General features: G+C 32.5%; 1 protein-coding gene across 16 annotated transcripts in view; it reads left to right on the plus strand.

Moving 5' to 3' along the window:
• Positions 1 to 211: 211 nt before the first annotated feature.
• The window catches only part of Pcdh15 (protocadherin related 15), a 746,672-nt gene continuing 725,323 nt past the window's right edge, over positions 212 to 21,560 (plus strand). For all 16 annotated transcript variants that reach the window (XM_071610757.1, XM_071610756.1, XM_071610753.1 and 13 more), the window contains exon 1: positions 212 to 302. In XM_071610757.1, coding sequence (XP_071466858.1) covers positions 212 to 302 — 91 coding nt within the window. The remainder of the gene's footprint in view (positions 303 to 21,560) is intronic.

The raw sequence follows: 21,560 nt of genomic DNA on the forward strand, positions 1-21,560 counted from the left end.
TGCAAATTCATGTTGATAAAAGGTTCCAGTGCATTAAACAAGTGTGTTACTTTGTTAATGGATAGCGTGGCACAGGTAATTAACTATGAAGTCATTAAGGCTTTTCAGTGCTGTGACAGTTTTGTTTACCTATAACAGATTAATGAACATATCAAATGATCTTTCTCCCTCTTGTTATTTTAGATCAACCTTGAGTGGATTTTGACAGAAGATGTTGCAACAGTTTTTTCTCTGGAAATGTTTAGCTTCGGGGATCATCATTGGCTCTCTCTTTGCAGCTTGCTTTGGGCAATACGATGATGGTAAGGCTGCTATTAGTCTGACCTTTAGAGCTGGCAGGAATTTCTGTTATTAAATTAAAAACGAAACACACCAGAGAAATGAATAGTGTTAATTTGTAGTTAAGTTTTAAAGGTTAGTAGCTATGAACAATAAGTTACCTTAACTAAAATAAGCTTACAGAAGTGGCATTGGATAAACTTTGCTGTTTAATAATTGCATTGCACTGTGGTAGAAAATCCAACATAAGATTTGAATTCTATTTAATTCTATTTCTAAACTCTTGAATAAATACAAATCTAGCAATACAAAGACAGCAAAATTTCCTTTTAGACAAGATCTCCAAGGGTCGAAGTAAAAGCCACGAGTTTTTTCAGTGTTAGTATTTTAATTGAAAATTGCATTATTATACCCACCACTATTTCATCTGAAATGAGTGAATAAAGATAATAGAGTTGGTGTTTGGCTTCTTCAGTCATTCCCTGACAGTAAGTCAGTCATTTTAGAAAGATATATGTCTGCAGGCTCTTTAGGGAGATCAGACATGTTATGTCCACAATGATTGAAATATGGCTTATGGATTTCAATATTGAAAAAAATCTGACCTTGAATAACACATAAGGAGAGTTAGAACATGTCTCTCTCTGTGGAATTCTTTCAGTTCAAAGGGAAAAAAATGAACAAAATTCTCTCCTAAAATTTTGCAGTTTCAGAAAAACTATTTCATTCTTTTTTGTTCAACTTTTCATGTGTTTACTCAATATTTGTTCAGCATACAAGGAACATAATTAACTATCTCATGAATATTGTCCTGTTATCTAGTTGATCTCAGTAGTAGCAAATACTGTGAATTTCTTATGTGCTTTGCTTGGCTAAAGTGATTAATCTTAGGATAGGTAAATTAATTTTATTTACCCAAATAACATTCAAGTTGTGCACATATTAAAATATTCTCAGTCTTCAATTGTTTGAGAGGTAGATTTTTGAGAGGAGGATGGCCAGCATCTCATTGGGGGGTTCTTCTACCCAGAGGAATCCCAGCCACCCTAAATGGCCACCCTAAATCTTAAGTATCTCAAATAATTAACAAATAATAAAAACAAACATTCAGAAATATATTTACAAAAGTGAAGCCCCTGATAGATCTAGTTCACATGGGTTATTGAATTAGAGACAAAAAGGCTCTGATGGATTACTTAAGGGGGTACATCAAAGGCAGGGGTAAGGTTTCAAGGGTAGAATCTTGCTTCCTGATGTCTTTTGGTCAACAGATTGTTTGACATATTGGCAGGTCATCCATCTCAGGTGCTGTGTGGGATCTTAGGCAGAACTTGAGGGGGAGGTTCACCTGCATCAGGTGATCAATCCCTGAGGGGGGGGCTACAGGGAGTTTGCAGTGCCAGCCTATCCCCTAATTAGGCTATTATGCACAGCAGTCCACACACAGCCCACGGATGGCTCTACAGTAGATTTCTTGGGATTTGAAGAATAATTCACATTACTAACTGTTTTCATGAAATCAACAACTTAATCCCCTGAATAGTCATACTAATTAGCACAAGGTTTACTTTACATCTAAATTTGTGGTTCTCATCTTTGTCATTTATAGAAATTGTGAATCTCCAGTCTAAAAACAAATTTTAAAAAATTAGCAAAAAATAAATAACTGCTACTTTGAAGCAAAAAGAAACAATGAGATTAAAATAGTATGACTTTATGTTAAAGGATTGCATTTTAATTGCACTCTGGGTATAGATGACAAATCAGTGTGATGTGGGTTTTTTAATAAGTAATTCTATTTTTATCCATATTTAGTATTCATACTGAGCAAGAAAATATTCACTATCATTTTTCACATTAGACATTCTCAAACCATGTACATTTTAGCAATATGACTGGTATTATCAGAGGAAATCCCTCCTGGTTTCACCTATAATGCTATAGATTCATAATCTCAATGTAGTTGTTGATCTTCTGTTAAACTAGTCACTTAGCTTCCAATATAAGCTTGTCAGGTCACTGTTGGTTATCATATACTCAACTTCTTGAAGCAGAAGGTACCTTCTCACCCGACCACTGATAGTATGGTAGGTAGCCCTTTAGGCCCTACACACTTAGATGACTTACTTACACTAACAGTTAGAATGGCTTCTCAAGTCACTCCTCCAAAGGTGTGACTCACTCTTAGAAAGATTGAAGGTATGGCAACTATAGCAGATGAACTTAAGCTCTATATTGTGTTTTCTGGAGATTTCCTAATTGCATATGCATTTCAGTATTTCCTCTTTATACACATCCTTCAATGTGCCCCTGAAGTAATAATATATTCTTCTACCTTTCCTCCTCCCAAACCAAACTGTTTACTTCTTTCAGATCTCCCTCAATTTCAGACTCTTTGGTATTAGTTTTCTTCTGTTGTTCAGTTATGTGTGACTAACATGGTTTCCATAGATATTTCCTTAAAAAAATGCCTATAAAATTATGAACATATATTATGCAAGGAGGAAATCAGGACCAGGCAAATCATGACTAACACAACATTTGACTAGATTGGAATATGTAATATGGAAATATTAAAGCAATATTTTTACCCAAATGTTTGGGTTGGGGGTATATTACTATGTTGAAGAAAGATAATGGTGATGATCATAAACAGGATTGAAAACAAAATGAAAAGTTTAATGAAAATAATGCTTTTGCCATAGATAATCCACTTGGATTAACCTTTATGATAGTTGGCAACAAATTTACATACACATTTAGGAGCTTCAGAGAAGAATGAAGGAAAAAAAATGTTAAGTTATCCTGGGACAACTAATAAGGTAGTGCAGGTCTTTGTTGCCAGAATAGTACCCAGGCTTTCGGATAAGAATGATTTCTCATTTTTTTTTAATGCATTTGTTTACTTAAGGGTTTGGAGGAAATAAAAAGGTACTGTTTATTTAATACATATTTTATCATGAAATGGAATATTCTAGTGTTATCCAAATGTCTAAAATTGCTTCTAAGAAAGAGATATTGTATAATGATTATTGTCAAATTTTTATAATATTTTTACTAGAAAAAATTAGTCATGTTTTAAATCTTTTATTATTTCTCATTCAAATTGTTGAGATAAGTTCTTAGATGCAGTAATAAAATTTGTTGATAATCTACTCCATAATGGTCATTTCATTTGGTATATGATTGTATATCTTAGCCTGCATTAATAATATAAATTAAGTTCATATTATTATATTTAATTTAAAAGTCAGAATCTAACTGGTATATTTAGAAAATTAGAGAAATTAATAGATTGTAGTTTATAATGTATTGACAGAAGTCTTATTCTTTTCCATAAATAGAACATTAAATGTGATAATATTTTATCTTATCTTTTAATGCATTACTGATCCTGACAATACTGGAATATATGCCCTGATCCCAAACTGAGTGTTCAGAGCCTAGAAAGGAGGAAACTTTGGGAAGCAGAGAAAGAAAGGTTATGGGCTACATTTTAAGTTATAGTGAATAAAACCTATTTATAATATAATCCTTATTTAAGCATTTGGTTTTGAACACAGGAATGGCCAATAAAAGGAATATAGGGAAAGGATAAAAGGAAGGTCATACATGGATAATGAATGTTTTTTCATTTTTAATGTTTCCTCTATATTTTTATGTTTTTCATACTTAAAATATACTACTGCCAAGGAGGTGGCAGATACCTGTAATCTCTGGTATTCTTGAGGTTGAGGCAGGAGGACTGCAAGTTTGAGGCTAGCCTGGGCAATTTAGTGAGAGCTTGTCTCAAAATAAATAAATCAATAAAAATAGCAGGGGATGTAACTCAGTGGTAAATCACCTCTGGGTGCAATCCCTAGTACCACAAATAATAAAAGTAAATAAGTAAAATATATTACTGCCAAACTCAGAGAAGTGTTTGTTTACAAATACATTATGAGAAAGTCTGAACCAAAGCATTGGAGGGTTTTTAAAATATGTATTTGCCAGTGGGAGGGGATATGCATGTGTACTGGAGGTGCATTTGAAAGATGGGGCAGAGAGATAGGAAGAGAGACAGTGAATGCCCGTGATGAATAAAAATAATCTATTGAGAAGGGATTCTCCCTGCTCAAGCAGTTAACCTGGAAGCCAAAAATCTTCCATTTTGTCTTTCACCTGTTACATAAATTAGCATATTCCTATGATTTAAATGATAACAATGGGACCTTTATATAATGGACAACATGAACAACTATATGAAGGGATCATATTTAAACCCTGAAACAGTCAAAACACTTCCTGGTTCTCAGTGTGGTTATAAATAAGAATAATCCTCCCCAACTCAATTTTATTCCATTTTACATAGAATCTGGCATATGACCAATGTTCAACTAAAATTTTTACATTTATTGTTTTTATTATTTTTTTTAATATTTATTTTTCAGTTTTTCAGTGGACATAACATCTTTATTTTATTTTTATGTGATGCTGAGGATCGAACCCAGTGCCTCACACATGCCAGGCAGGTGTGCTACCACTGAGCCACAGCCAGCCCAAATATTTTCCCCTTTAATCCTTGAAGATTCTTGTTGTTTTCATTTTCACACACATTTTAGCATGACATTCTACTTCTAGGCATTTACATAAAACTATTACTATTTAATTGGAATAGCATTTAATTTATAAGTAGAAGAAAGATGACATTTATACAGTAATAGAATTTTTAAACTATGAGCATGATAATGTCTTTCTTATTTAGCTCTTCTGTATTACTTCTTTAAAGATTTAAAATTTTCCCTTACTGGTTCAACTAAAATTTTTACATTTATTGTTTTTATTATTTTTATAAAGAATTATTTATTTGTCTTTTTAGAAACTGCACATTTATTTATAAAATTGTGCTCATGTATATATTCCTACATATATACACATAAATATTCATGTATATATTCACATGACACTTAAACTGAACTTTGAGGACAAGCTCTAGGTTGATGCTTGTCCTTATGTAATCTATGGAAGGTCAGTGATGAGATAGAAATACCAATCAGTTAAAAATTTCACCTGTTGTAAGAAATTCCCAGAAACTTCATCTTTATCAATGGATCCAGGGGTCATGAAGTTGAGTGCTACTAACTTATACTAATTATACTTAAAAGTTTAATTATAATTAATTAAATTAATCATAAATCACATGCTAATGATAGAATCATAAGGAAAAAATACTACCTAATGAGTCAAAATACTAATGTTTTTTGAGCAAGAAGAATCCACAAACAGGGTCCTACTGCAAAAGGTGTTGATGGTTCATGTGTCCAGGTGTTTATGCACCATCACAGAGGACACTGTTACACCAATTCTCTCAATCAGGGAATATTGTGCAGTTGTTTGCAGGTCATTCACTCTGTCCCCTGGATTACGTTTGAAATATTTTTAAAATTCCTCATTGTTTGAGCTCCCTATCATAAGATTAACACAGATTGTCTTTCTCTTGTTTACATTATTTTTCTGTGAATATAGTGCAATGTAATAATTTCTCTTGAGTCTGTTTCAGTTATAAAATTAAAGATGATGTTGGAGACATCTAAGAACTTTTCAGTGAGCTTGTTTGCCCCTGAAATGTCTTAATTGCTCATTTAAATTTGATTCTTAATGCACAATAAATACTGAGCAAACATATATGTATTATTATATGTATATATAAAATCATGCACACTTAATACACAAGTAATATATTTTTTCAAAAATAAAACCAAATATAACATATTGCTGTGCAGATTTGTTCATCTAAATACAGTTTAGATGTCTTTCCTTATTTACCCCTTCACTTATTCCATATTAAAAGGTGTATTTTTATTCTGAGAACTTAAATTCAAATTTTATGAGTAACTTTTTTACTTTCCCTATGTGAATATCTACAATTCCCAAAGTTATTCTTTTCTTGGAAGCTTTATAAACAAATGCATACATGATCTCTCTCTCTCTCTCTCTCTCTCTCACACACACACGCACACACACACACACACACACGCACACACACTCTAGATTATCTACCAGACAGACGTGTTTTTAAAAATGGTATGGTAAAAAGAATATTGTTACTTTCTAAGTAGGCTTCAGTAAAAACTTTCGTAAGCAAATCTTAATTTCATTTATGGATGTAAGCCTGCTTTGTCTGTTTTTTAGATTGTACTCACCCTTGCAATTTGTTCTTCCTCTTTACTAAAGGTTAGTAATCTTGTGTGGAAACTTTTTCCCACCCCAAACAGATTCATTTTAAAAGTCAAGGTTTGAAAGTATATGTCTTTTTTTTTCAGCAATAATTTTTTTAAAATCAGGTTCAATCTCTAACTTCTCTTAAGTTCTAACCTCCTAAGAAGAATACTTCAATAACCTTTATATATTTGAGTAACAGACTTTCATATATATATATATATATATATATATATATATATATATATATATATATATATATGTTTCCAGAAGGCAAGGGACCTAAAGAGATAGAATAAAATAGATCTCTTATAATTAGAAGACTAATGATTATATGTCGATTTTCTCCTCTCAGTTATGCTGTCTCTCTGTCTCATGTAGTGTCTCTCTCTATCTCCCCCCCACACACATGCGCATACACACACATATACATACACATGCTATTTTCTAGGTAACTGAAAATAGATAGCCAGATATCAATACTTCATACTCTTCTTTGCCCTGTTGACTCAGGGAAATGAATTAAAAGTCTAATTTCATAGTTAAGCAATGCAGAATAAATTAATAATTATAAGGCAGATTCTTCCCTTTGTGGCTGTACAATATTAAAAATTTGAAGTCATTGGAAAAAAATCACATCCTAATCATTTAAAAAGGCAGAACTAATTTTAAATATTCTTAATAGAAATTAAAATTGAACAAAAATGTAATTATAAACTTGCTTGGCTTGGAGTCATCAGTGCTTCCTACAACTCATAATAGAGGGACTTTTCTTAGTTGGATCTTTCCCTGTCAATTCTCTGTACCTGTTACAACCACTTCTTCATCAATTCCCTTAAGCTCTGCAATTTGTTTTTTCTCACAACTCTACTGAAACTGCACTCTCTAGGGTCTCCAATGACTACTTCCTTGGGCAAATCCCATCATTTTCTAGTATTTCAGTAAAAAGCATTATTGATCTACCTTTCCTGCAACTTTATATCTCTCAAAGGTTCTTTGTGCTGACCTTTTCTGAGTGTCTGCCTATTGGACTTCTACTCCATCTTCTGGTGAATGTACTACCTTTTTCTGGTCTATAATTTAAAAAATTTCTCATTCTTGTTTACTTTCCATAAGCAACAATATTTTATAATAAGCAAATTTATGTATTTTCTGAAAATGAAACAAAATCCTTTTTTTTTTTGCTAACTTCTATTCCCTCCAACTTCCCTTTCTCTAGCTGTGTGTCCACGGCATATACTTTTATTTTACCTTTACTCCACAATTTGGACGCTCTGTGGAACATATATTTAACTATCATGTGATTGAAAATCAAACTCCAAGAAAAGTATTAGAAAACAGTTCAGTTCCTGCATTCCTGTATAACAAGGGAGATTATCATGATTTATGTAATAATATAATTACATACAGTATATGTGTATAAGGAGAAAACACACCGAAAATTTTTTGAAGAATTTGGAGCAAAGATAATCAGACAATTCTTACAGGAAGAATTTTGAATTTTCATTTTAAAAGTCTTGAGAAGCATAAAAAGACTTAAGAAAAGCTGTGAAAAATATTGGGATGATATTCTGATTTGAGATGTACATAGTTATTTCTTTGCAATATAGAAGTTGGCACATGCTGGATTTTTTAAATATACTTTTAGTTTGTTTATTTAGTTTAGTTGTTTTGGTTTTTAATGGTGCTGGGGAATGTACACAGTTTCTCACATGTGCTGGGCAAGTGCTTTACCACTGAGCCACACAACCCTATCCCTGTACATGCTGTTTTATAATCTCAGTCGTATAAGTTTAGATAGTAAATAATCAAGAGATAACAAAATAGCAGGCACTCGATGGCCATGATCATTATCCCTTTTTCCAAAATATGCAATAGCAGAGGACATTACCCACATTTTATAAAACCCGTCAGCAGCCACCAGCATATCCTTATATATGTACCCACCTTTGAGAAGCAATGTGGCATGGGGGTTGAAAGTATGTACCTCAGAGGAAGCCAGACTGCCTAGATCTGAATTCTAGCTTTAAAAACTCTGTAGTTATGTGGCTATGGTTAATTCTTTAAACTTTCTTTCTTAAACTTCTTTATCAATAACATGTAACTAGTGAGAGTATTTGCCTTAGAGAAGTATTGTAAAGAATTACTTTATGTAAGGGGTTGAGATAAATAATGGTCACATTGATCCTTCTGTCAGTGGCTTTCATCATCATGGTCATCTAAAGTAACTTGTTAGTCAATATGTGAGCTCCCCTTTTTATTTATAGTTACTTGTATAACCAAGTTCAAATTGCTTAATCTCATTATGCCATCTTTGCTTATCTGTAAAATGGAGTAAATGATACTGCTTATCTCATGGGATTATTGTGAGTTCAGATGAGGCAAAGCATAAGATGCATTTGTGTCATTTCCAGGTACAAAAGAAGGTGAAGTATGTTTTATATATATGTTAAGTTATGTGTATGAGCTTGTGTGTCTGTTTGTTTATTGTTACCAGAATAATAGGAATGTCATTAATAAAATTATGGTAATAAATATATAAAAATTCATTTAATTCATATTTTAATAAAATAAAGATTCTTTGTGGGAGATGGCAAAAATTAGGCAGATTATTTGCTAATGTCTTACCATGAATTTAAAACATTAACCAGGAACAGATACAAAACCAATCAGTTTGCTAGAGTTACCATAACCAAATACTTCAAACTGTGCAGCTTGCATAAGAGAAATTGACTTTTTCACAGTTTAACAGACTGGAATTGCCCAGGATCAAGGTTTCAGCAGTATTGATTTCCTCTTGGTATATAGATGGTCACCCTGTTGCTGTGTCTTCACATGATTCTCCTTGTGTACAGGCACACCCCTATTGTCTCTGTTTGTATCTTAATCTCTATATAAGACCATCAGTGAAGTTGGATTAGGTTTCACCATCCAGGTCTAATTTTAAATCCTTCTTCAAAGCCTGAATCTCCAAATACAGTCACATTTTGAGTGAAGGTGCAGTAAGGAATCAAAGCATGAATTCTTGGAGACATAGTCCAGCCTCAAATAATGACATAGAGATAGATCCCAATAAAGTGTACCCAGGAGTTTTAGTTCTTACTCTTCAATACTGCACAGTTTTCTAAGTTTGTGGCTTTTATCAGACTTCACCTGCTATTAAGAACAAAACTATCCCTGGTGTCTTTGCCCTCATTCAGTTGCCCCAGATGGTAAGCAATGTATATTGTTCATATGCAAAATCTCTGAGACTTCAATTGTGCAGAATTGGAGCCAAGAATGAACACAGAAGACAGAGACAAAAGCAGGAGCCTCTGAAATCCACAGAAATGAGGAAAGAAAGAAAGGTCCCGAGGGCAGCAGGTGTAAGCAGAAGGTAAAAAGTGACCAGAGAAGCAGTTGAAAGTATAGTGATAGATGAGATATGGGGCAACATGAAGGGAATATGTCGGCCAAAATGCCTATCAGCTCCTTTTTGCATTTTTTGCCAATCCTCACTGTTCTCCTTACAGGATTAGTCCTTGGGAGTAAGGACAGCTTAATTCTGGATTCTTCAGTGAAAATTACAATTAGGCATTAACTCTGAATACAGGAGCTAGGAAGGCCAGGGCCTTCTGTTTCTTGTTTATTATTTAAATTTTATGTTCTAGTTTATATTTGTCTCTCCGTATGCATTTTTGAAATAAATAAATGAAATTCTCTTATGCTTGTTCCATTCATCTATAAGAAGCAGTATACTTGGTAAATATTCAATTTGTTCTGCTCGATTGTTTAGACCTTTAGCTATTAGACAGGACTATGTATCTCTCTCTGGGCAGTGAAATGTGTGAAAGAATGATGCATTATTGCTGGGCTTATATCACAAAAATATCTTGTTCAGTTCTTTAGTCCCTTTTTTGCAAAACAACTAGTGAAGCTATATGTTATAGATGGAAGTTATAAAAGGAGATATCTCCATTAGCCCTCTCATCTGAGTCACTTCATCTCTTCTTGCCCTACACCCACTCACCCATGAAGAATACCCACTAGAAGAAGAAAATGCATTCATCTCTCGAATTTAAGGGCTAAATTGCAACTGCAGCTCAGCTATCCAAAGCTATTCAACTTCTTTCTTGCAGTCAGTAAAACAAAACAGTCTTCCTTACTCTGAATTTCTTAATACGTTATTTTTTTCCAAATATCTTCCCAAAAGTCTTTAACTAACTACTAAATTAGGTTACATTCTAGTATTCTTGGTCCATTACAATCTATTCTCACTTTACCTATTTATAATATTTCCCAGGATTTTTCAAGAAATATCAAACATGTACTCACATTGAATTTTTCCCATTATTAGAATGTTAAATTTCCATTCCCTTCTCTTTGTATTATTTTAAAGTCTTTTTGTTTTCTTATGGTTCCTTCAATCTTTGCCCTCTCCCTCTCCACCTATCTTTTTTTTTCTATTTCCCTTTCCATGTCCCCATTCTCACTCCCAGTCCTATTTCTCCTACATCGTATTTATACCCCTGTTGTGTTTCTCATTTCCTTTTTCTCTTATCTGAGGTACCCATCCTGTCTCATGTCCTCCCCACTCTTTCTTTTTCTCCTTCTCCAGTGAAGTTCTCAGATGTAGTAATTATATTCAGTGTCATCTCACAAACACTTTAGTAATGTTCTTACATATCAGGTCATTTCTTTCTATTTAATAAGCTTCTTGAAGCATGCCAATATTTATTTTCTGCATAAACACCATACACTAATAATAACCATTGGCATTTATTTTGCACTTATTAATTAATAAGTAGGTTATTTATTTAATCTTGACAATTTTCCCATGAAGTGTTTGTTATTAGAACAATAATCATGCACTATTTTATTAATTGCCCAGGATCAATTTATCAGCAGTGTTGATTTCCTCTTGGTATGTAGATGGTCACCCTGTTGCTGCATCTTCACATGGTCCTCCTTGTATTCAGGCACACCCCCGCTATTGTCTCTGTTTGTGTCTCAATCTCCATATAAGATCATCAGTGAAGTTGAATTAGGTTCCACCATCCAGGTCTAATATTTTATTAATAGTATGTCTGCTTTATAGATCAGGATGCTATGAGGACACAAAGAAGTTCAGCTGCTTTCCTCGTGTAGTACAACTACTCAATGGCAATACTAACATCAAATCTTTTATCATCTGCTCCATATGCTATTATATTATGATGTCAAAATCCCAGAAATATCCTATTCTTTTAGATTTTACTTCATTTTAGCTACTGCTTGGTAATTATTGATTATCATTCTTCAATATCATTGCTAATGACATCTAGTCAAAATTAATGTTCATTGTTCCCTTTATACCATGTCATATGATGTTTCTCATGTTTAGATTATAAAATAAGAGACTATCTTATTTTCTTTCATTTTCCTCAGCATCTATTAGAAGGGCCCAATTTTCTTGTTTATTGAAATAAATAAGCATTGAAGAAAATTAGACTGAGAGATGAACTACTTCTTTTAACAATATAGTAACAAGTTGGTGAGTTTTCAGGATAGTTGCTGTGGTTCAAGCAGGAATTTAGAAACCTGTTTAACGAAAGTTTGGTTTTTAGACACTGCTCAACAATGATATAGGAACAAAAGCAATCAATAACTATGTATGGTGTGAAAGATGTTACCTATAGTATACATTTTGTTTCCTGTTCAGAAAATGGAGTCTATATCTATATCTATCCCTATATGGTATATGTACACACACACACACACACACACACACACACACACACGACACACCAGTTACTATTTATACAATGGTGGCATGTAATTTAGAAAAGGGTATAGGAAATTCAAACTCTGAATCCATGCTTTCCTGAGGTGTGTTTCCTGTATTGCTTGGTCTTCTATTATTATGAACTGCTATTCCTATTATTTATTCATAATGCTGGTGGATTGCACTGCTGTAGTTTTTCCTGAGATCAGTGGCTCATTTCATGCTACTAATCTTCCCCATTCTTGCTCTTCTTGTAGGATCCTATTCTGCCCCTCAGGGCTGCCCAATTAGACTGCTCAGCGAAGACTGTTCAGCTAGTTTGAGTTTATTAAGTGTTTTTATTGAACAACTAGAATACTGATGACAGTTCTTCAGGCTTAGACTTAGAAAATGTTTAAAAAGAAAATTGCTGACAGTCATCAGTATTTTATGAGGTTGTATCAGGATTCATGTGCACTTGGTCTGCTGGTTATATACGATGTGTTTCTGATAATATCACCATAAGGGAAATATATAGCATATTAAAGAAATAATAATAATGTGTTTTTTTTAAAGAGAGAGAGGATAGAGAGAGAGGGAGAGAGAATATTTTTTAATATTTATTTTTCAGTTTGCGATGGACACAACATCTTTATTTTATTTTATGTGGTGCTGAGGATCGAACCCAGCGCCCCGCACATGCCAGGCGAGTGCATTACCGCTTGAGCCACATCTCCAGCTCCAATATTATTGTTTTAATCTCTCAATTTTCACTAATTTGTTCAATTAAGTATAGCATGCATTTCTGACAAATTGATTATGTGCATATCATGCTTTTAATAATAATAGCTAGCATTGCTTTTGTGACTTATATGTGCCATTTACATTATGAATACATTCTTTAATCACACTGAGTGTGTATATATATAAAACAATATATATTCATGCCAGGGTAGTAATATATGACAAGTATTCATGACAAGATTGGGAAAAACAGTTTACTGAATGTATTTTGAAGATAAAGCCTCCCAGTTTAGTTGGTGTATTGAATATAGAGAAGACAAAAATGCTAGGATTTAAAGTTTTATTTTACTTTATTTGGTTTGAACATCCAGAAGGCTGAATGACCCGCTTATTAAAGAAATAAATATAGTTACAAGTTAGCCATGAAAAGGCATATTTTAGAAGTCCAGCAACATAAGGAAGAATCAGCAAGGATATTGATATGGAGAGACAGTGAAAGAGAGGAAAACCAGCAGAAAATGGTTTATCAAAAGTCAAATGAAGATGGCATCACAAAGAGATCGGCTGAGTCTAGTATTACTGAGCGAGGTGTCCTACAAGGACAATACATCAAATTAGTATTGTGATACTCAATTTTGACCTGTACAAAAATGGCTTGATGAAATTTTGAATGTGAAAGTTTGTAGTTGGGTTCAATTGAAAATATAACTAAAAGAAATATAGGCAGTTGAAATACAAAGATACAAAATATTTTGTTTTTGTTTTGTTTTGTTTTGTTTCGTGTTTTATTCAGTGGGCAGTGAAACCAGACACGAATCAGGAAATAAAGGGCAAGATCATTTATCCAATTCAGATCTTTGTGATGTAGAAATATACTAAAATAGACACCACCATCGAGAGGGCTAGAGAAGAATAGCATCTTCTGGGAAGATTAAATTCTAGTACAGCAAGAGAAAGAAAGGAAGGTATAGCAAAGTACATATTATCTTATTTAATCTTCATCAAATACTCCCGTGGGGTAAATTCTATTATTATTTATGTTTTCTAGATGATGAAATGGAAAGTTTAAAGATTGAAGCTGTCTTGCTAAGTTCACACAGCTCCTTCATCTAAGAGCACATTACAAGTGCATCCCAGCCCAAGATGTCACACTCTTTTTATTTATATATTATTTTTGTAAGAACACAATATGAAACATAACTTCTTAAAATATTTGTAAGTTCTTGACAGTACGATATTGTCTAAATGTCATACAACAGAATTATAAACTCATTTATTTCTCATATCTGAAAGTTTGTGCATGTTTGTTAGTGTAACTCTGTACTCCTGTATCTTCCCAGCCTCTGACAACCACCACTGTATTTATTTCTGTGCATTTCACTATTTTTTTATACTCCATGTAAGTGGTTTCATGCAATTTTTCTTTTTCTGTAACTGACATAATTACCATTGTGTCCTCAAAGTTCACATGTTGTCAAATTTTCTTCTGTTGTGTGAATAATGTTCTATTGTATGTACAGTCCTTATTTTCTTTATCCATGAATCTGTTGATGGACACTTACATCATTTCCATGTCTTGGGTTTTCTGAATAGTGTTGCAGTAAAGACGGCAGTACTAATATGTCTTAGAAATCCTGATTTCAGTTATTTTGAATAAATATCCACAAGTGAAATGTCAGGATCACATGGTAGATCAATTTTTAACTCTGTAGAGGGACATCCACACTGTTTTTCATAGTTTCTACAGCATTTTGTATTATGCTAATAGTGTACAGTGTTTGCTAGTTCTCTACTTTATTCCTTTTTTTATGCTAGCCATCTTCATAAGTTCAAAGTGATAACATCGTGGTTTTGACTTGCTCTACCATGATAACTTATACACTGCAAACTACCAACTATTTGTCAAATAAACTGAATAAAACATAAACAAATGGAAACATGGCATGCTTGTTCATATACTGGAAGACTCCGTGTTATTAAGTCCGTACATCCTGATATGAGCTGCACATTCATTTAAATCCCTATCATGCTGTTGCATTCTGACCTAGCATGTTTTACAGCCTTAGTACGAAGTTCTATAGGACTCATCAAAGTATGTCCTTGCCCCATAGATCCTGAAGAGAAAGATGAAGGCTGTGATTAACTCCTGCTGTATCTACATTTTAAAAAATATTTATTAATATATACTATGCACCAGTTTTATGCTAAGTTCTAAGGATGTAAATGTGAAAAAGATACATACATTGATCTCATGAACATTACTACCTAGCTCATATGAAACAAAATTGACAAATATAGAAAACAAGTGTAAATCACTACAATTATCTCTCAGTATCTGATAGGAATTGGTTCCAGGATCCCATGAAAATACCAAATACATAGATGCCTATGTCCCTTATATAAAAGGCACAGTATTTGCATGCATACTGTTCACATCCTCCTGTACATTTTAAATTATCTCTACTTACTTACAGTCAATAATACAATTAAATGTTGTGAAATTTGTTGTATTATTTGAGGAACAATGGCAAGAAAAAAGTCTATGCATGTTCAGTACAGATGCAATTTATTTTTCGAATACGTTAAAATCACAGGTATTTGAATGTATTGTTACAGATCCCACAGATACTGTCAACCTAAATTAAAAAGTAAGAGAAAGAGAGAGAGAGAGAGAGAGAGAGAGAGAGAGAGAGAGAGAGAAAGAAATAGAGAGAGAGATTCTCTAACGAATAATGATACCTTTATGGAAAGATTATTACTTTGCAATAGGACTACCATAGCATTGCAATGGAAATGTGTATGCCATGGTAAATTATGGGCACATTCAAAGAGGTTGAGGAAGAAGGTTTTCAAAGGCAAAAGTGAGGAGGATTACATATGATATTTTTAATCCTTGACAGCAATGATTAGTACCAAGATTGGTATCAGTCTGAGGCTGAACAGACAGTTGCTGGGCAGATGTTCTTGTAAAAGTACTTCTAATAGAAGGCTGCAGTGGCCTCTGCAAGCTTGTGATTCTGGCAGCCTTTTGTGATAGTTACTATCATGGAATCATGCAAAAAAATACCCTTCCCCTTCCTTCATAACCTCCTGGCTTGCTTAATTTATATTTGATTAAGGTTGACACAAAAGAATTCATTTTCATTCTGAGAACCTTTACAGCTCTGTCACAATGTGGAGAACCAACTGTACTGTAGGGTGTGAAAGGTTGGAGTTAAAAGGATCACAGTCATGTGGCCTGCTTGAAGTGTTAATAGTCGGTCAGCTGCAGTTCATTGCAGAAAGATCTTGAGATAGATACCTTAGAGTTACGAGGAAAATGAAATGATGAGCTATGATTCACACTTTATGCACGACTAGATATTATTGAAAAAGGAAACATGTAGGTTTAAAATATGGTAAAATATTAGTATTATATGATATGAAATATTAATTATGTCAGTACTTGAGAACAGGAGCTTTGAAATCTAATAGACCCTTTTCAAAACTTGGCAAAATCAATTTTGAAAATTTTGATGAGTTACATACTCTGTGTAAGAATACAGTTCTGGTCTATAAACAAGGCTAATAATAAATCTTTGATTAGTTTTTTGTTAGATTAACTAACATTATACAAGTAAATTGTTCAGCATGTTTTCTAGCATATAGCAATAATTGTTATATATCTTATATAACAATTATTGATTTATAATTGCATAAGATCTATGCAATGTTTCCTTACCAAGAATCAGTATTCATTTAGTTTTCTTTTGGCAAGAACATTTACACTAACACACACACACACATACACACACACAAACACTACATGTGAAATTGAACTTAGCATAGTCACTCTACCTTCTTTATGCATCATTCTGTGTGCTATAATTATTTTTTTTTATAAATTTCTGCCTATTTGCACACTTCTCAACTGCTCATTAAGATATCTGAGAAAAGGAGGAACTCAATAACCTTTTGGTATCTGTAATTTTTCATTCTTTTCCTATATTTTATTTTCTCCACCTCCTTCAAATTTTTGTCTCTAATTCCTTTTAATAAAAGCTTCTTTTACTAATCTTTACTCACTCCTATGTGGAAGTTTTTGCTATCTCTTTGTTCCTTGAATTTCTTTTTATATGTTTCACTCAACTCTCATTTCCATTTTTTCTGTCTTCGCTCCCTCTCCTTTTCTCCCCACCCTTGACAATTCTTATCATTCTTCTTCCCCCTAGCTAATTTAAATTTTAGAACATATGATAAGTATTTTCTAGGCTCCACTCACTTTATATTCTAACTCCTGGGTCTATTTTCAAAGGTAATCTTCTTTGGACTATTAATTTCCCTTGTTACACAAAGGATTTAGGATAACATGTTAGAAAAAGAGAACAGAAATTCCCAGAGTGCATTCTAGCATTATAAATTTGCAGAAGTGCACGCATACATATTTCAAAAAATCAGAGGCTTCCTTTTATCATCAGATGAGGAGCATTTTAAATAATATACCATCCAATTTCTTTTCCAATGTTAGTGACATTTGAAAAGATTTTCAATTTATTCTTCAAATTTTTAAGATTTAAAATTCAAGCTAGTATCTTTTGTCAAATTGCATTTCTCAAATATTAATTCCATGGGAGTTCATTTAAAAATATAAAATGGAACATCTTCTCAGAAAAAGAAGATTAAAAGAAATATTGTCCAAGGAACTACTGACACTGGAAATGAACCACTGCCTGTGGTATGTATTTATCACTGAGTGCTCAAGGTATCCATTAAAGCTGATGGCAGCAGTACCTTTCTCTAGCAAGTTAAAGTGTAGTATTTGAGAGCAGGTCCCCTAAAAAGTGACATTTGAAAACAATTATAATGTGTTTTGTTGTGTCACATATAGTAACTGCTTCATTTCCTAGTATAAGCAAAAATCCATAGGAATGCTTGCTTATGTGTTCGAGATAGCAAAAAATAGCCTTTATTTACTGAAAGTTCTTTAAGACTTTTCTGAAAGTAATGTTCATACTAATTTTAGAACATACATTATGAAAGTATTGTTGCAAAACAAAACAAAACATAACAAAACAAAACAACAACAAAAACACAAAACCCTGTAATTCTGGACTTTCTATTAGTCCTATCCCATTACAAGAGATTTGTAGAAATAAACAACTGACAAATGATGAAATTACTGATAAAATAAGTGGAAACTTAAGAGAAAGTGCTTCAACAATGGAAAAATATTCAGCTTTCTCCCATAGACAGGGAGGTATCAACTACTAGTTGATACTTGCTCCTGTTCCTGGTTGACCTTGGACAAATGGATTGTGATATGAGAAGCCACAATTTAGAGACTGCTAGCATATTTTACCAGAGTAAGCAAATAATGGATGGATTTTTAAAAAATCAATAGCTTCAAAAATGAAAAACATTCAGTAAGTTTTGAAAATAACTGAATCTTCTTCAAAATTACATGCATTTGTGTTTACCATACCCAAATTTCAAATAGAACTTTTTCTTATTTTTTATATACACCATATTCTGAAGATATTACTCTAACAAAAACAAAAGTCTGTAATTTTAAAAATATGTACATATGTGACACTAAATGAAGATGTAAAACAGCAAGTGAATTTAAAAAGTATTTACAAATGCAAAACGATAACCCAGGGAATCGCAAAAATATAATTTATTATCACAATTACACACACACACACACACACACCAAGTTTATCAGTAGATATTTTCAATGTATTTGCAAATTGTAGTCATCAAACGGATTCTGTGGTGGAATTAATATTAGTAGGAAAAATGGAAATTATCCTTGCTAGCACTTCTGAGTGCATTTAAGTACTTGATGATAATCCTTTCCTTTCCTTTAAGCTTTGGAAATCATTTTGAACATGTTTGATATAAAAAAGTTATTTGAAAAGATGCTTCTAAAATAAATGAAAAAACACTTGTCGAAATAAATTTATCAAATCTAATCACCAATCATTCTTCTCCTTTACATTGGAAGGTTATAACAGTTGTTTACAAAGAATGAACTTGGGTCAAAGTCAATTAGTAAAGACTCATACTTTTTACCTAAAAAAAATATTTGGGGCATGTATTGCCAAAATTAACTTTTGACTTTTCATCTATTTTCAAAACATTTTGTTTAAAAATAAGCCTTGGGTTGTGGCTCAGTGGTAGAGTGCTTGCCTAGCATATGTGAGGCACTGGGTTCCATCCTTAGCACCACATTTTATTTATAAATAAATAAAATAAAGGTATTGTGTCCATCTACAACTAAAAAACATTTTTAAAAAAAAAATATAAGGATAAAACTATAAACAAACAAACAGATAAATAAAATTCTACTGTTGCCTCAAAATTAACCTACTTTGATTAGTCTGGTTGATGATATAATAACAATTACTTCTGTCAGAGAAAGAGATTTTTCAATAAATTACTGCATATATATTAATGAATGATTTCTCTATAACTCATTGCATCCTTGCTAATGTATAAATAATATGTTAGATATACCAATTGATTTTGATCATTATTCCTTAATTTAATTATTTTTTCACTCAACATATTTTTATAGTTTCCTTTCTATATGCTAGGCACTATGAAAGATTCTGGGGTAAGGAGTAAATTTCACATAGAAGGAATCCTCTGGAAGTATCCTTGATCAGAAGTAAGTATAGTATGGTTAAAAGTCAGGTCTTACTCCATTTACATTGGAATGACTACTAATGTAAAGTTTGTGGCTTATTTCTCAAGTTATAATGTCTGGTGAGGACCTGTTTCTCAGTGCCATCTTTGTACAGTAATATCTCAAGGAAGAAGGGTTAAGGAAACTTTCTAGGATCTCTTTAATAAAAGCATGAATCCCACTCCCCCTGACCTAACCACAGCCCATGGGTAGCAACTTCTAATGCCATTGCCTCTGGACTTAAGTTTCAACATATGAATATTTAAGGAGTATAAATATTCTAATATAAAATATGAATGAATTTCAACGTAAATCAAATGCTAATGAAATAGAGGAGTTATGTAGGGATCAAAGTTTGTTGGCTAATGGTGATAATTTTAGTTTTAATTCTAAGTGAAGTCATTGAAAATTCAAAGTAAAGTTATTTAATTTATCAAAGGAGATGCAGAAGTGAGGAATGGAAAAATTATAGGATCTCACTGATTCTAAAATATCATTCACATTAATGAGGAGAATGAATTTGAGAACTATGGATATAAATAATATCATAGAGTAGATAAACAGCTATGGCATTGTACAAGAAGAGATGATGGTAGGTTAAAGTAGAGGTGGGATTAATGTGGAACTAGAGCTAAGTGAAGAGATTAAAAAAAAAAAAGAGTGAGCACACTACACACTTGCACATGTGAGTGTACACACATGCACACACTGTTGAAACTCCATAGTTGGAAGCTCAACATCCACAGATTCAATCAAACATAAAATTCAGGAGGAAAATGACCTGAATATGTACAGACTGATTTTCTTGCTACTTTTCATTAAACATTACATTCTAACAACTGTTAACATAGTTAGTATCTACATTATATTGGTAGAAACAATCCAGGTATAATTTCAACTATACAGGAGATGCTCACAGATTATATGAATATATTATGCCATTTTACACAAGGTCCTTGAGCATATGTGAATTTTGCTATCCCCATTTTCCTGGCACCAATTCCCCACCAATACTTAGAGAGGACTATATATGATATGTGATTTATTGAAAAAGAGGAGGGAGACAGGCAAAGGGAGGGAAAAAGCATAGGTAAGTAATTAGAGAGCAGGCCATTCACTGAGATAAAAACCCTAAAATCGCCAATTAGAGGTGAGATCATGAGTTGTAGACAGATCAAGTTTGAGATAATAAGTGGTGAATTCAATATATGGATCTCTATCTCAGCAATGCATATTTCTGATCTGTTTGCGAATAAGTGATAATCAAGATAATTCTATCTTTATTGAATATTTTAATATCACTAAAAACAAATTTTTAATTTTCTCACCACCAAAAAAAGGTAGGATGGTGAAGTGATATGCTTATTAGCTTTAATGCCTCTTTCTATGCTATATACAAAAGTAAAAACATCACATTTTACCCCATAAATATACATACTTATAATTTGTCAATTTTTTAAAATAAACTTTAAAAACTGTCAAAACTGTATATAGAAAAGAAGTAGTAAATTTAACTTTATGTGTCCAAAAATATTTTAGATATGCAACATTAAAAAAAAACATATATGTAAATAGTTAAAAAGAGATATCTGCTTATGTAAATACAATTGATATTTATGGAAACATTTTCTATAAAATATTATTATATTTAATTAAATAATTTATATGCCTTTACTTTCCTTCCCTCTAAGATTCTTGTCTGTGCTTCATATCTAGAGAAATATTTTGCAGCAAATATTTGGAATGTCATTTTATTTGTTTTCTTTCCCAGGCTACATTTAAAAATATACCAGTATTAAATCTGTACACTAGTTCATCTCAAGTGTTTTAATTTTATTATATGCATTGTTTCCTAAGATGATGTTGAGTTTATTCAATGATAATATTAAGTAATCATCAATATTTTCCCCTAGTTATTTTAAAAACATCATCAGTAAGGCAGGGACC

Source organism: Marmota flaviventris, chromosome 4 (genome assembly GCF_047511675.1).
Source record: "Marmota flaviventris isolate mMarFla1 chromosome 4, mMarFla1.hap1, whole genome shotgun sequence".
Classification (NCBI taxonomy): domain Eukaryota; kingdom Metazoa; phylum Chordata; class Mammalia; order Rodentia; family Sciuridae; genus Marmota; species Marmota flaviventris.